This window comes from Rhipicephalus sanguineus, chromosome 1 (assembly GCF_013339695.2).
Source record: "Rhipicephalus sanguineus isolate Rsan-2018 chromosome 1, BIME_Rsan_1.4, whole genome shotgun sequence".
Taxonomy (NCBI): domain Eukaryota; kingdom Metazoa; phylum Arthropoda; class Arachnida; order Ixodida; family Ixodidae; genus Rhipicephalus; species Rhipicephalus sanguineus.
In genome coordinates, this window is record NC_051176.1 from 35360058 (window position 1) to 35376796 (window position 16739).

Sequence of the window (16739 nt, forward strand, 5' to 3'; positions counted from 1 at the left end):
CACCCGTACCATACAAAGTATGGCCTCAGAGATCAAAACGAAAGCTAAGTGGTGATCTATGAGGCTTTATTTCGATCGCTACTTTATGCCTCAGAGATTTGCGATTGGAAACGTCGATCTTGGAGGCACTGGTCAACTGTGGGAAATCGTATCGACATCGCGAACATCCTACATTCCGGTTCCTGTATCCCCGCGCTGCGCTGCTATCGCCGCCATTCTGTCGAATGCGTCTGCGGTAAAGCGTTTCGCACGCGCGTTCATTTTTATCTTGAGACTTGCTTTATTTTACGCTCTGCTGTCTCAAAAGATCCGAGTTAAATGGCGCCAACGGTGCCCTCACAGCCAGCGCCGAAGGCCGCGCCGACGACAACGAAACGCGGCAGATAACAGTCAACTGCCGATTTTTCAGACGCCCGATTTTCCGGACATGCTCGAAAATTCCGCTTTCGCGGCACCGTCACCAGCCCCATAGATGTCAATGGTCAAGAACGTCGGAAATTTCGGACGCCAAAACTCTTCGGTGTCCGATTTTTCGGACTTTCTGACCAAATTGCAGGTCCAAAAGGCAATAATTGAAGCCCCCACCTCTGCCGTGTCTATCACCTCATAGGTTCGAACCAGCGCTTTCGCGAGTCAACCTGTTTGCGACAGTAGCAGAGTCCGAAAGTCAGCTTTGTCGCGATGCCGAAGTGTTATGGGGTGAAGCGGACCGGTAATTCAAAGGGGCCGCTATCACGGCGCCGTGCGGCGATGTCTTTGCGGATAAGCAGTCGAAATGCACGAAGGCGTGATGGCGGCAGGTGGCAATCGCGCCAGTGCAGCTCAATCGCTGACAAGCCTTACGATAAGCATCTTCAGTCAACTGCTCGATAGTGCATGTGGCCTGGTGCAGTTGCATGCGTAGTGCACGCATTTAATAGGCGAGAACCCAAACGCGCCGGGCCGCCATTCATGCTGCCTCTTTGTGCGACCGCTAAGTGCGCCGCACAGACGCGTTGCCTTCACGAACGAAACCAGCTCGTCATCGTGCAGCGATCACATCACACTGGCGGAGATACAGGCGGACTTGGTTGCACGTAAGCGGAAGTGCGGGCAGCAACGCATTGACAACTTTTTTCGGCCACCGGGACCCTGAACTGTCAATAAAAGTTTTTTTTTTTTTCTGACGCATTCGTTTTTTCGGACACTCGATAATTCAGACTTATTTACGTTCCCCGTGGAGTCCGAATTATCGGTTGTCGACTGTAAAAAAACAGTCCGAAAACTACAAGGACGAGACAGGTGAAATGAATTGAATGAAATGAACAGATTGAAATGAGTCCAGGTCCTCGTGATAGTGAAGTGCTAGCTAGCTGCCATTATAGCCCTCTCTGAAAAGGTTTATACACGCCACAGGGAACTAACTAATGGATGCTTCTCATAAACTAAAAGATAATCAAGAAGCGCTGGCACACAAAGTTAGTGGCGTGACAAATCGGCTGACTGCTCTTGAGGCAATCGCTGAAAATGCTGCGTGCAATAGATCTGAGATGAAAATCTCAAGCACAGTGTCACAAGCAGTTCAAAGACAGAACGTATCAGTACAATCCCGTCTGGATGATTTAGAAGACCGTCCAAGATGCGACAGACTTTTGTTTTATGGCATCCCTGACAGCTCAGCTGAGACATGGGCCCAGTCAGAAAGCTGTGTGTGCGAATTGCTCTCAAAACAGCTTAACCTGCAAATATCCGATGGCGATAGTTCTAGAGCACGCAGACTTGGCAGTTTCAATGCCAGCAAAAAACGGCCTATTATTGCAAAGTTTTCTTCGTCAAAGCAGAAGGACATGATCTTTTCCCAAAGAAGTAAAATCAAAATCTCCGGCATAACTGTAGGTGAAGCTTTTTGTAGGCCAACCCATCAGTCGCGTAAGAAGTTAATTATATTTGGTAAGTTGAAGGGCCAGTCAGGTTTACTGCGATATAACAACTCATCATGAATAATAAAACATATGCTTCCTGCACAGTCATTGACTCAGTGTACGAAATAGAACCTGCCGCTAAGACGCATGCGTGGAGCAACGGCGGAGCAACTTCAAACTTGAAGGTCGATCCGACGTGCTTTACACGGACGCTGCTGAATACGAAAGAAGGGGAGCATACAGAACGGTGGTGGTTCGCGAGAGAGGGGAACTGATCTCATGCTGCACCTTTAAAAACACAATTGCAACTGAGGCAGAAGAATCTCTGCCAATAACACAAAAAGGTACACGAGTGATTGTTAGTGACTTTAAGTCAGCCATTAAGAACTATGATATGGGCAGAAAAGGGGTAGGAAGATGTGCATTTCGTTGTTTTTCTAAATGATTGGAGTACTGTGCTGTCAAAAGTTATTTTTTTGTTTTCCTTTCTTGTTTTTTCTGGGTTGTCATTGCTGTCCAACACATGTGGTATCCTGCGCAGTAGTATGAAATGGTTTTCTTGATAGTCTAAAGAGTTTTCATGCCATGAGCCTGATGCTTGAGATTGCTGTGATTAGTGATTTAGTACATATTCTCGCGTGTTCCGAAATAAACGTGGTTTGAAGTTAGGGCTTGTGCTGTCTACGTCTCTGTCTTTTGTATCCGCGTGTTTTATTCGCTACCCAGTCAAAGTTATGCCCCCCTCAGCTTTACCTAAATATTTTAAACTTCGGAAGCTAGTACACGAAACAAATTCAGTAATGATAGACTTACGTCCCAAGGCCTCCCTCGGTAAAAGTTCTTCCTCCCAATACGACGCCGCTATCTACCCTCGCCGTTTGATGCTTTCTTTTCCTCGTGGAACAACAAAAAAGCTTGCCTCCTTTTGGCAACGTCGTTTGAGCAGCCAACAGCGTAGCAAGTCAGCACCGCACTGCAGCTGATGCCACCTTGCAGAAGGTACCCTGGCAGGGCAAATGTTTGCCTGTGGTTCTACGCTCCCTCATGGTGTCGCACTTCAGCGAATGAAATTCACGGCTGTCATCAGAGGGAGGGAAGGATGGTCACGCATATTTACAGCAGCTCAGAGGGTAGGCACTTAGCCATGTCCCTACTTGGGAGACAGAAATTAGTGCACTTTTCCTTTTTCCCAGAACCACTCAGCAGAGGGTACCTTGGTGGCACACAAGAAGCCTTTCATAAACATTGTCGGAAGTGGCGCCCCGTGTGTGTGTGTCTCTCTCTCTCTCCTTGTCTATTGTCGTCTTCGCACCTATTACCTCGGATGATCAAAGGAGCCTTCGTTGGAAACGTGCATAGGGAAGCCGAAAAGGGCAAAGAGATGTGGGGAGAGAGAGCACGGCGAGAAAATTCTCATTTCTCCTTTTCACAATTGTGTGCTCTGTCTTAGAAAAAATTCAGACTTCACTTTGCAGCTCGTGAGGCCATACAACCCTTCCTGAAATAAAGCATTGGAATGCTCCCCTTATTGACACACCTTCTTCTTTTTTTTTATGAAGGTTCGCCGCTCCTCGGGCCACAATGACATCTTCCTTCTACTCTCAGGAGCATGACGGCAATCGATATGGGCTTTTGCCGTCACACTCAACATGGTCACGCTCACTTCCAAGAACGTCCTTCCAAGGTAATTTAACCCCCACTGCACCAGTGGATGTACCGAGTCGGACAAGCGCCAAGCTTTGCTGAATGGCCTCATTGGGCACGGTCAGGGCTCGCCTTCCGGCTAGGAGCCCTCGAGGCAGCAGCGAGGCAGACATACGGCGAGGTTGGGAGATAAAAAGTAAAGAGGTGTTGACTTGATCACATATTAGTAGCGGATCCCTCTTCCAGCGGGACGAAGCCCGGCTTAAATGTCTTTCGGACGATTGCTAGGGAAAATATTGTTCACTTCATTTGTCTCATAAGGTAACAGTCTCAACACGACGCCCCAAAGGGAAAGAACGTATGACCAACTCCGCTCCACCCCCGGGAAAGGGCGAGGCAAGCCCGTCAGATCCCCCAAACAAGCACCAAATCACTGCACCAAGAAGAATTGCTCGATGGAGCCAATCGTTATCTTCTTCGTAGTGGTGGTGACAATGCGACACCGCCAAGTCGTCCCAGACACATGTCGACGGCCAACGCTCTGTTCGCCGCAGTGTACAGTGTGTACTGCTGTAGTTTGACTTTCCGTTTCCTGGCCACAAGTTCGGCCAAATAAAGAGCTTCATCTTCGACACACCGACTGCTGCCTTCCTCGACGTCACGACCCCGCGACATCTGGTCACAGGGTCGTGACGTCAGTGTGACCCAAGAAGGATTGTGATCCAAGAAGCGGTGTGAACCAAGAAGGATTGCTCGATGGAGCCAATCATTATCTTCTTCGTAGTGGTGGTGACAATGCGACATCGCCGAAGTCATCCCAGACACATGGTGACCGATCCCTGCACCTGGAGACGTAGCCCAACAAATGGCTGAGCATGTCATCAGTGCGAGCCCCCTCCTCTAGCTCACTTCAGCTCAGTCACAAAGCTTATCCACTTTTCTGTGAATATTTCGGAAGAATTTCTTCGTTTCATAAAGCCACTGGTGGTGACATTTGTTGCTCTCTTTTGGAACACAGTATGTACGACGAATGAAATTGAATGGCTTCTACATCTATTGACACTTGTGGGAATCGAGCGTGCCCTGGCCCCGCGCGGCTCGAGCGCCGGGAACTGCTGTTATTCAGCTACATGGCTACCGTGGCGCCGCCGCCAGGCCTTTTTGCTTGGTGCGAGCCATGCGTTGGTTTTCCCCGCACGAGCCACACGTCCAGACATGTCCGGAGAATGCTCGCAACACCACGCTAGCTTACGTCACTGCGCAACGCCTGTCCTCATTGGCCGCCAGTGACAACCCCCTTCCCCCATGAGCTCGCTTCTGTCTGGCACTGGCTTGCCCGCGTCAGATGCTGTCAGGCCTGCATGAGAGGTTGACGCGCTGCTCTGGTAGGCGGCTTCTCATCTGTGCGCGCGGCTGCTGCCCTTTGTGTGAGAGTCATAGCGCCGCTGGCAAGCGTACTCGATCGGTCTTGCGGAGTTACCCCGATGGCCTGCAAGCCCGTGACTGTTGTACTGTGCTGCATCTTGGGTTAATAAGCCCATGTTTGTTGACAGTCTGCCTCGAGTGCCTTTTCTGCACCGTGACGGAGCGTCGACGAACCCGGCCGTAGCGTCTTTGTTCGCTATGGCAGTGGAGAACGTCTCGTCCCTTCCCGGTCGCCTCGTAGGGTAAGCTTCGCGCAAAACCTATCTCCACACACTAAAAGGTGACCCGTGCCAGTACGGACTCCTAAAAGAGCAGGGAGCATGTGTATCTCACTAAAAAAAGGAGAAGGCAAGGCTCCTTCCTTGCTTCTACTTAGACTAGCGGTTTGGGATAGTTGGCTTTTCAGTTTTGCTAAAGTGGCATAATGCGAAGCAGGAGGGAGAACACATCAACAATGAAGACGAGCGCTTACTTCCAAATGAAGGTTTAACGTTTCCTACAGAAATATGAAAAGCAGAAAGAAGAAATAACAAAACAAGGAATGCGAAATGAAACACAAAGAGACCCCCCTCCAAACGCCATGTGGTTGCGCGGGCGTCTTCCAGAAATGATTAACTCCCTTTTGGGACAAGCGTATATGGGCAAAAGTTAAATACTTTGCAGTAAACCCCTTTTGATACTATGAAGGACACTTTGGAGAAAGAAGATACACTGATGACACACGGCACCGCACCAAGTTCTTTAGGAGGTTTATGGCCTCCACAATCAGCTCCGATTTCTCAGATGAGCACCGCAATAAAGTAAAAAAAAGAAGAAAAAAAAAGGCTCTGCTCGTTAAATCCGCTAGAGAGGACATGTTTCAAAGACCATGGGGTTGGTTGGCACCCATTGTGCAGACTACAGTGCACCACGCTATCGGCGAAGCAAATGACACTGCCGGAATTCAACATGGCGGCGCTAGAGACATGATGCGGGCGTACAAAGGATGACGTCACTGCCTCAGCAGTGCATTTTTGGGGGCCACGCATATTTACAACGTCACAGAGGGCATTCGTTAAAAGGCTGCATTGTTGAGTTGTGCACACTGTATGCGAGAGAATACCCTTTACGTTGAAAATGTAGATGCGGAATCTGCTTTTCGAAAAAGGAACAATGGCGGGAGGGAGATACTTCTTTATATTGTGTCACTGCTCGTGAATGACTTTCCGGAAGATGCCCCCTTGAGTAAAGGACTTTACAATGCCCATGTGTCAGGGGTATAACATTGTTGGCATGCTCAAGCAGGCGATTATTCACACACATTCCAGTTCTGTCTGAAGGTGCATAATGGGATGCGGGTAGGAAGCGATTAGCTCGCTTTCAAAAAAAAGGGGGGGTTTAGCCAGCTTCGTGCCAAGCAGAAAGGTTGAAGTGATGGGTGTATTTCACGCCGTGAACAGCCAAGGTCACCACAGTGGCCTAAAAAATTCCGCGCTCCGAAAAATTGCCGTTAAGAAGGCACCAGGGGGAGGGGGGGCAGGTGGGTGGCTTTGGGGGGCAGGTCGGTGGCTTTGGGGGGCACGATCGCCCAATTGGTCCCCCCCCCCCCCGGATCCGCCACTGTGCACACATACAGTCAAGCGTTTTGCATCATGGGATTATTCTACAATAATCGATTTCATTTCCCATTCCTTCCACCTTTTGCCATGGTTTCAGGTAAAGCTGCAACATATGTGAAGAATGAAAAATGAAGTGCATTATACAAAGTACAACCTCAAAGTTGTGCACATGTTCTGTCTATGTTCTTTCCCAGCATTCACCTACTATGAATGCATTCGTTGCTTCAGTGAGCGCACGGAAGTGTATGGCTGTGCAGGTAGGGTGCAAGCAAGGCTTGGCTTTCCTCTCACCTGGTAATGCACATCCGATTCCTGGAACGTGGCTGGTGCCTCCCACGTCCTCTCCTTCGTCTCCTCGTTCTCTTCAAAGAACTTTATCTGGATGTCTTCTGTAGATTGGAGCGAGAAAAAAGTAGTCGGACAATATGAAACATAAAGTGCACACTTAACACGTCAAACGTTTCTGGCACTTGCGTCAATCGAGGAGCAAAAAGGGTGCAAGCACTTATCCCGGTGTAGAACAGCCCAAGCGGTGTGAATCTTGAACCAATCCAGATGAAATACCATTTTAGAGCAGCTAACTTGTGATTTGAAAGAAAACTAAAGCAGTATGTCGAACAAAAGCGCAACGAAAAGCTCAAGACAGATCATAGAGGTTGACTGCAAACCAGAAATTCTCATTCTCTTACAAGGCCTCACCTCTTAGTAATCGTAAGACCTACTCTTACATTTTAGTGGCTTAAATCCTCAGTAGGGATTTGTAGATGGTACAATGCCAGTTTCAAGGAGAACATTATTTCAGCTAGAATGAATTTGCATCGAATAGTTTGAATAGCAATTTATATCTGTCCACTTTCTATTTCTGTGCCTGCAGAAGAAGATGTTCATTATATGCAGTCAATTTCTTTCAACATCTCTCTGCCATCCTAGAGTGGATGTCACATCTGCTGATCGCTTCTGGCCTTCTTCCTACTTTCGCACTGAAGTTGCCCACGACTATCGTACCTACTTTTACACTGCTACTTCAGCCTCGCCTCCTTCGTCGTCATGGCTGGAGATTGGCACATACCCTTCCAGTACTACTTCCAGTTTAAATCTCGCACTTAGCGTCATCATCATGCCTGCTACCTTTTCACTGATGCTGCCAAATTCTACAACGTTGCCCAGAATGTCTGTGGATTAGGAGAATACGGTGGACAAAATGAATGACACCATTTCCCTAAACAGTGAATCCGAATGGCATTAAAAAAAATTAAGCTAGATTGAGCTAGACCAGTGAGATGGTGTAGAATGTATGACACTTGGATAATCTGTCAAGTCAGTTGGTGATGTGGTAATTTTGGGTCTTGGCTATGAGCTGTGTCAATGGCAATGTGACTTGCTGACCAAAACTGCCAACTGTATGTTTTAAAATGTTCTGAGTAATTCAAAAATTTTCGGAAGCTGAAAGTCCGAACTGAATACTGGAGAGCGTAACCTTCAGTCGAATATTCAGAACTATTGAATATTTGTCCCAGCCAGGTCTTAAGTAATTTATTGCAAATCATCTCTAGCATAGTTTAATAAGGATTCAATAAGAATAGCATAGTTGAACTGCAAGGACACACAAGCTGCCACCCTGCACAAAAATAACAAAAATAACAAAAATAAGCCCCTTGATTGATTCCTCTAATCTCAACTACAGACATGCACACACAAATGTATTTCATTAACTATATTATAATTTCCATTATTAACTAGCAGTGCATATAATCCATGTACTGTAATATTGTAAGCAGCAGAAACAAACCTTGGTGCAATCTAAGTAGCACCCTATGTTGCCTATCTGTTTGCTGGCCTCTTGGTCACAGCTTGGCGACTTTTCTCACCTGTGGCTTAGATTGGCTGCTTTTGAATACTATGTCCAGGAAACTTTCCGAGCTAATTATGTGTGGTACCCTCACCCCAGAAAGTGGGCATAGGTTTTGGTTTGAATTTTTTTACTTTCAATGTTGGTAAGTAACATGTTCAAAATAACCATGAAAGATTGCTCTACAGAAGGTGGCTTCATCTTCACCAGTTAAAAAAAAAATGTTAATTAGAAGCGCACTGGTCTCTTTTGACTGTTTACACATTTCTCACGCATAAGCAAAACCTGCTATAAGGCCTAACATTTGAACCCGGTTATATCGAACATGAAGGGGATCACCAAATAATTCAATATATCAAGAACTCGAAATAGAAAAGATGCCTATCTGAGGCACATCTAAAAAAGCTGCATGTCGCAGAGATTCTCTAGGGATAGCTGTCCGAAAAGCAAAATTTAGGGTGCGAAGCGAATTCGAATATTGAAGTGTGAGTGTGAATCGAATCGAATATTTTTCTAATATTTTTCGAATACTCAAATATGTTTTTAATACTTCGAAGCGAAATTGCAGAAAAAAAAGCTGGAGAGGATTCCTAAGCATATTCTTACGAGATAGCAACATGAAAGTGTTTCTTTTCGCTAGGTTGATGAAGCACTGGCGGGGTGGTGTTTCATAGGTGTCTTATCAAGAATGAGGCAATGTAGAGGCCGAATTGTATTTATGTACATGATTTGGTGCAACCAAAGTGTTGCTGACAACAGTTTACACACGATAGGCAAAAATGCCATTTACTGAGCCTCTCCTCCTCTTTCGACTTCTGTGGAAACCCAACTGATGTGGCGGACAAGGGTCTGCTCCCTTCAAGTCCGTAGTTCCAAATCTGCTTCATAGATGCCAATTTATAAGAACATCCGAAATTTTGGATGCTAAAAATCTTCGGCGTCCAATTTTTCGGACTTCCTGCGCAAATTTTACGTCCAAAACAGCATTAATTGAGACCCCACTTATGCCACATCTTTCATCTCCATGTTGGAACCAGCGTTTTCTTAAGTTAATACATTTGCCACCATAGCGCAGCTTGAAAGGCAGCTTTGCCCCAATACAGGGGTGTGATGAGGTGAAGCATATGGAAAATCTAGGGACCGCTTCCAATCCGACGTGTACTGAGTCTTGGCTAAATTCGACCGTAACGGAGCTTGAAAGGCAGCTTTGCCACAAAACGAGTGCAATGAGGTGAAGCATATTGAAAATTTGAAGGGGTCACTTTCAATCTGACGTTGACTGTATGTGTCTTTGGGAAGTTCGAATAGTTCGAATAGTAAAATTCCAGTGCGAATTGAATCGAATCGAATAGCAAACACTATTCGTAAAATATTCGAAATTTCGAATATTCGCACACCCCTAGTAAAAAGTAGGCATGTGCGAATATTACAGTATTCGAATTTGCTTCGACACAAATTCAAATTATTCTGAATTTCGAAGTATTCGAAATGACCGAATGACCGAAATGACCGCCTGCCCCTTATGCGAGGCACCACAAAATCAAATCTAAACACAGATGATGGAAGCATCTCTTTCGTCATGATTAAAACCTTTCTAATCGCAATCCTAAGGAGCGCCTTCTAGGTATGTGATTTCCCTTTTTGTTCATGATATAGAAGCCATGCTGACACATGAAGAACCTTTTTTGTGAATGATTAACATTGACATAAAGGAGCTTTACTACTACTTGCCACATGCCGCTTTGTGCCAAGTTGTTAGGGAATCAATCGACGATGCAGGAAGTGTGAATTTCCAGAATTTGGTGGGCATGAGCATCGACAACTTCTTGGAGCTACTAATGTGCTACCTACATTCAACAGTTATCACCTACAACGATGAAGTGCTAGTGCAAAAGAAAGGTATATGCATCGAATCGTGCCTCGCACCACTACTGAGTGACCTCCTGTTGGCGAGACTGGACAGGCACCTGGAAGCCGAAGTTTCCGGATATAATGTGTATCGGATTTTTTTGGTACGTTGATGACTTTTAAATTTTATTCACTAAGATGGGGTGTGATCTAAACTCTCAGGTCACAGCTATTGGTGCCGTTTTCGCGTGGGTGTTTGACAACTTCACACCAAAACAAGTGTCATCACATACGATTACGGAAAGAAGATTACTTTTAAGCAATCTTCTTTCCGTGAACGGCGTATTGCACGGGATCAAGAAGGTTGCAATGCACGTAGGAGCACCTGTCGCGTTTTCGGCACTTAACAAGTTAGGCCGAATCTGCATGCTTGTAAATAGGGAAGGACCCAAAAAAGGCCCTGTGCAGCACAAAACACGTACATCAGTTTGTGAAGTGTACTGTGGGTGTCGTGTACGACGTTCCACTCTCCTGCAGAAAAACGTACATTGGCCAGACCGGTCGATGCCTCAACAAGCGTCTCCGTGAGCACGACAACAATCTTCGCCAGAAGCAGGCGAGCAATTTGGCAGAATGTGGGCGTGCTCACCAGACTTTCGCACAGGTAGTGTTTTGACCAGGCATCGTCAGGAAAGCGTGTGTCTGATTGAGGAAGCATTCGCCATTCACAAAAAAAGGTTTTTCGTGTGTCAGCATGGCTTCTATATCACTAAGAAAAGGGGAAATCACGTACCTAGAAGGCGCTCCTCAGCCTAGCGATTAGAAAAGTTTTAATCATAACTTAAAAGATGCTCCCATCATCTTTGTTTAGATTTGATTGTGTGATGTCGCACACGTGCAGCAGGCTGTTTTTGTTGCTGTATATTGCCTTGGTGCAATAAAGAAAAACGTTGTCAGTCAGTACTCATGGTGTCGCTCATTCTCTTTTCGTCCTTGCTTAATTGAGGCGCTATGTGCACAATTGTGTACACCACTTGTTTTTGCCATTTTTATCTACTAGGGGCCAAGAACATTGAGGTTTGGATGAATTGAACCTTCTGCATAATAAATGTGTCTTCATCTAACTTCATTTTGCAGCACTGTTGCATATGATCACCTTGCTGAATGCACTACCATATTCGACAAGTCGTTCAACATGCCGCTTCCTGTGACCCATGTCAAAGGTATGATTTTTCTTTGTTCAACATGGACATAACCGAAAACGAATTTGCACTATATTTCTAGCCTGAGATTTCATTCTATTTATGCAAAAACAGAGAATGAATGCTTCAGAATAAATAGATATTTAATTACAAGGTAATTAGGAATGTTTACTACAACGCACATAAATTATTGTATTACAACATTATTTTTGCTGCAATATGATATCGAGTGCCTTGAAATAACATTGTATCGATTTCACGCATTAACAGACAGCTCTTAATAGGTGGCGTCTGAAAGGGTTAACGCACTGTCATTCACTTCAAACTGTGCAGCACCAACTAGCCTGACAGTGTACCTTTTTATAGCAACTTTATTTGATGAGTGGTAAAGTGGTGTTAAGTGGTCAATCCCAGTGCAGTGCCATAACATCCAAAGTAAGCAAGTAACTCAGTCTCTTATCAAATGCATCACAGTCAACAGTGACAGCTAAAGGCACAAATATACTCCATCATTTTCTACGCACTGTGCCACGTCAGCCGTAGCTAGTTACGTCATGTCGTCGATGGTGAGAAGAGAAAATTTGGATGCTCTGCACTACAACAGGCTGCAACAGCACCGACAGCCTGGCACATGCGTGGAGAGCCACTGCAAAGAACACCTTCCGTGACTGCTCCCACTTTGAAGGTCCTCATGCGAGGAATGCTGGTATAGATTGCCAACACGGTTGCGCGTGTACGGCTAAAAATAGGAACGATGCTATTCCCATGCGGGCATTATGTTGGGCTTAAAGGTCAAATGGTACAACTGAATTCATGATGCCTTAAAAGCCCTGCTGTTGTTGAAGACCAAAGACTATGTGGAGTACTCACTCTTGTTGATCTTCTCACAGAGTATCCAGACCTCATCGCCACCTTTGCACGACCCTGACTTGCGATTTGCTTTGGTTATTCTGAGCTTCCCAGCCTCTGGCAAAAGGGAGAGAAAAAATAGACACAAGCTTTGCATAACCGTACATTAAACAATGAGCAGCTCGAGTGAAGAAGATTGAGGGAACACATTTCATTTCTGCAGAATTCCTCGCAGAGAATCTACCTGAGCACCAGTGTAAGGTTGACCTTGTAGTTGTACAAAAATGAGCATGCCAAAAAAGTGCCACACATGCATACAAAGGAAACTGAACATGCATAATGGATTGCAGTAAATATAATGACAACAGCTTGGTTTCATGCTTGCATGATCCTGTGGACCTTCGTGACTGAGCATGTTGCGATACTCAGTGACGCTACTGAGGACTTCTGATTTGGAGCAATTTTTGGAGCAGCAAAATTTTCATTTGGAGCAATTTGGAGCAGCACAAATGTCCATCTTAGAGCACTTTGGAGCAGGTAACTTTGCATCTGGGAGCACTCTGGAGCAGCCAATTTCACATCCTAGAGTACACTGGAAAAGACAGTTGCACTGACATTCAAGCACCTGAATAATTATTATAGGGCTCTTATGAATAGCTAGAAATATTTCAATTCATTGCAAATCTCATGGAGAAAATCAGCTCAGGAGCATTCTATATCTCAATCAATAATACAAAAATCAGGGCGACATGCGGCTGAGTGTTCTGGAATAACCTTTTCAGCAATTATTTTTGACACTAGCAAATAAACAGAATACTGGATCGATAAAATTGTACTTTATGAAATAACAATATCAGCAGACATGTTAGACAAACGCCATGACGTACCCTCAATGCTAATGAGTCACACTGTCCCTAGTGCATTCCCCTACGACTGCAAGGTGAAAGCCAGGTTCTTTTTCTTCTCAATCGATTGTATTGCTGGGCGCAACATGGTGCCACATAGCTAGCCTCAAAAAGCCAACCTCCTCCGACACTCCCTTCCCTCTCTCTGAGGCCTCTCTGAGCGTTATTGGCTGTTAGTTTGTCCTTGGCGTTATTGTCTGTTAGTTCTCATTAATTCTCTGTGCTGCAGTAAGAGCACTCTTGCAGTGCTTCCACATTATCGTTTGCGCATGCGCCGGGTTGTCTGGAAGATGGAGACCCGCTTCAAGTCAAGCTTCCACGAAAGTGTCCGAAAGTGCGTTCAACGAGGCACTACATGATTTACCACACTTCATTTTCCTTTTACAGCGAACCTGTATATGGCTAGGACATTCCGTTTGTATGCCGAAAACCCCCTAGTGCCCTCTAGAAAGCAGTGACAAAAAAAATTTACAGGGTCCTTTATGCATTCGCCTAAGATGACTTGGAGGCAAAAGCCATCGTTTTCTTCTCACTCAATGTACTGATCCTGCCCCGCCTCTCTCTGAAAGCTTTTTGCACCTAACGTGGTTTTGCACCGCCTCCAGGATCGGAGGCATCGCAAGTAGGCTTGTGCGAATATTCGAGCACTTCAAATATTCGAACGAATAATACAGTATTCGAATTCGCTTCAAATCGAATTTAAATTATTGAAAATTTCGAAGTATTCAAAATGGACGAATAGGTGTATATTAGTCCGCTTATAACCCCCTGTAAAGGTGGTTTCACTGCAGTGGAGGGGTGCTGTACAGTGAATACACCTTTCCAGGGAAAACCTGCACTGTCCGCATGTAACCGCCTGTAAAGGTGTGCAGTGGAGCGGTGCTATACCGTAAATACATCTTTCCAAGGGAAATCCGCACTGCTGCGAGGGCCCACTTCAAGGTTAAATGAACATATTACCCTCACATCAATTCATCATTTTTTAAGTTTAAAAACTTGTTATACCGGCTTGTATGCTCCAAGTATAGTAAATTTTAAAACGTAACATATTTTACAGGTTATCATTTGCATTCTACCGAAAGCCAAATCCTGCTACAATTCAAAGTTGCTTCCACTTCCTTTGAACCAAAAGGAATGACATTTGCACATGCCTTGTTATAATTAAAAAAAAAAAAACGTGCAGGTTGGTTGGGTCATGACAAATATGCTCATTTTTCTTTATAATATATGATATATACTATCCGAATTCAATTCGAAATTATTCGACCAAAATCACTATTCGCTTCGAATTCGCTTCGAACCTAAAATTTACTATCGCACAAGCCTAATCGCAAGCTTTCCGCACGTCACCTGGTTTTGCACTGCCTCCATGATCGGCACACCGATTACAGAGGCAGTGCAAAGCGACGATGTCATGTGATAATGTCATCGTGTGATGTCACGTTGTATGAGGTCATGACGACGTCCCAAATTTTGCCGATCTACAATGTCATCATGTGATGACAACTTTTTGCATCACTCCTGTTGAAGCCGCCGATGGTCATTTTTTGTGTTTGACGAGGCATCTAAGGCTTTTGCATTGCTATTGCATAATGAACGTTAACAGCCTGGCTGTTAACAACCTGACCTTACATATCAAACTGGCCTCCGCCCTGTCACCTCCATGCCGTGCGCTAAACAGCTTCGCTGGTCATCCACCTCACAGAGTGGAATCGCTCCTCACTTTTATTTCCCTTTTTATTGCAATATTATATGGACCCTCTCGACGGGACTTTGCCGTCACCGTCGCCAGCATTTTCCGTACAAAGTCCAGATTGATAACATCACCCCGCGCATAGTATGTTCCACCAGCGCTTGGGAGGTGTCGGTTCTACCGCCGTCTAAAAGCTCGCGAGTACTGGCGACAAATGCCGTTGAAGCAGAGATGAAACGAGCTGGCCATCTCCGTCGCACGGAGGACGCATGCGATAACATCAGCCCGCGTGCGAGGCCTGCCGTCGATTGCTCATCAAACAGACAGGAAATGCCCCTTCCGCCTTTTGTAAGAGCATGAAGAGACGCCAGGGAAGGGGAGGTTGGAGTGTCTGCATCGCTAAAAGGTTGCTGGCGCACGTGCTATCTTGAGGCATCAGGAGACGGCTCGTAAACTTGATGCGCTCGCAATGCTTACTTGGCGTTTAGAGAACTGAGAGCACGACAACCGCTTCAGTCCCTGGATCCATAAATCGGGTCAATAGATCGGACCCAAAAGTGTTAGCTGCTAGGCTCACATCGTATCACAATACAATTTGTTGGTATTGCATTCAATGTTTCACTGTTAAGCGAAACAGTGATTTTTTTTTCTTTAACGGTCAGCTATCGACCCTGGAAAGGGAGGGGCGGACGTATAACATGGCGTAGCCGCTTCACAGTGGGCCTTCCGACGCTAGGGCCATCAGTGACGGGCCTGCTACTGGCAGCTGTGCATATTAAAACAGAATTGCAGCTGCTTGACCAGGAGGCATGCTTTTATTAATGTGAGGAAATTTTTATAAAAGCAAGCAAAAAATTCGAACTGAGACCCTAGCACTAACGAGCTCGAAAGGGCAGGGCCTTTAGGGAGGTATTTACCGCAAGAGCAATTACAAACCCGGATGATCCGGTGGAAGGGATTATGAAAAAGCTCTTCTGGATGAAGATCCATGGATAAAGTATATTTGAAAAAAAGTGTCAACGCGTTCCCACCGTTCACGTGCGCTTCCATGTACGTGAAGCACGGAAAGTTCGATATTGTTCCATATATCTATTGCTAGCGTGCCGAGATTTCATTTCGTGATGACCAGAAACAGAAGTGACAGACATTTTGGAGGCCCGCGTGTAGTTATTACTTAACATTGCTTTAATTACATGCCGTGCGACGCTTGAAACGAGCTATCAGCAGCGTTTCAGGAACAGATGATGTCCGCCGATGAATTGCCACCCCACTTTCTCACTACCGATTGGCCTAGACGTCATGAGCCTCTGCGGAGAGCGTGTTTTGCCGTTGAGCCGACTTGCACAACAGAAGCTGCGTCGGCACCGAGGACAGCATTGTGGCTTACTCGAGACGCACACGCCAGCGCTATTTATTCAGTGGAATAATTCTTGGTTGGTGGTTGTGACTTTGGCAGCCCCAAGGTCAAGCTGCACATGTTTTGACGCACGCGCCGGTGCTGCGATTGCCGGTGATGGACGTCCACAAACCAGAGACTCTGGCGCAGTTCGGTGCAATTTTCGTCGATATTATCAGGATGGCGCAGTAAATCCAATTTGGCGCACTTTGGCGCAGGAGTGGAATCACTGTCTGTGGAGGCTTGTTCACACCCGAGTCTAGCACCAGTTGCGCGACCAAGCTGACGTTTTGTTCCTGCGCATCTGATTGGTTCAGAGGTTTATGACTGCAGTTGCACAACTAAAAAATCTAGCAGTGAGCAACCGGGCCCACACAGACGCTTTGCGACCAAAGCGACAATTTGCGACTAACTTAATCTCACAACCAG

At 45.8% G+C, this 16739-nt stretch overlaps 1 protein-coding gene across 4 annotated transcripts in view; it reads right to left on the bottom strand.

Annotated features, from left to right (window-relative positions):
• LOC119390442 (nuclear factor NF-kappa-B p110 subunit) overlaps positions 1-16739 on the bottom strand; it is a 402969-nt gene that overhangs the window by 110490 nt on the left and 275740 nt on the right. For all 4 annotated transcript variants that reach the window (XR_007415548.1, XR_007415546.1, XR_007415547.1 and 1 more), the window contains exons 7-8: positions 12338-12433; positions 6860-6957 (exon numbers count right to left, since the gene is read on the bottom strand). Coding sequence is in view for 1 of the 4 variants with exons in the window: in XM_049414032.1 (XP_049269989.1) it covers positions 6860-6957; positions 12338-12433 (194 nt within the window). In the remaining 3 variants the exon portion in view is untranslated. The remainder of the gene's footprint in view (positions 1-6859; positions 6958-12337; positions 12434-16739) is intronic.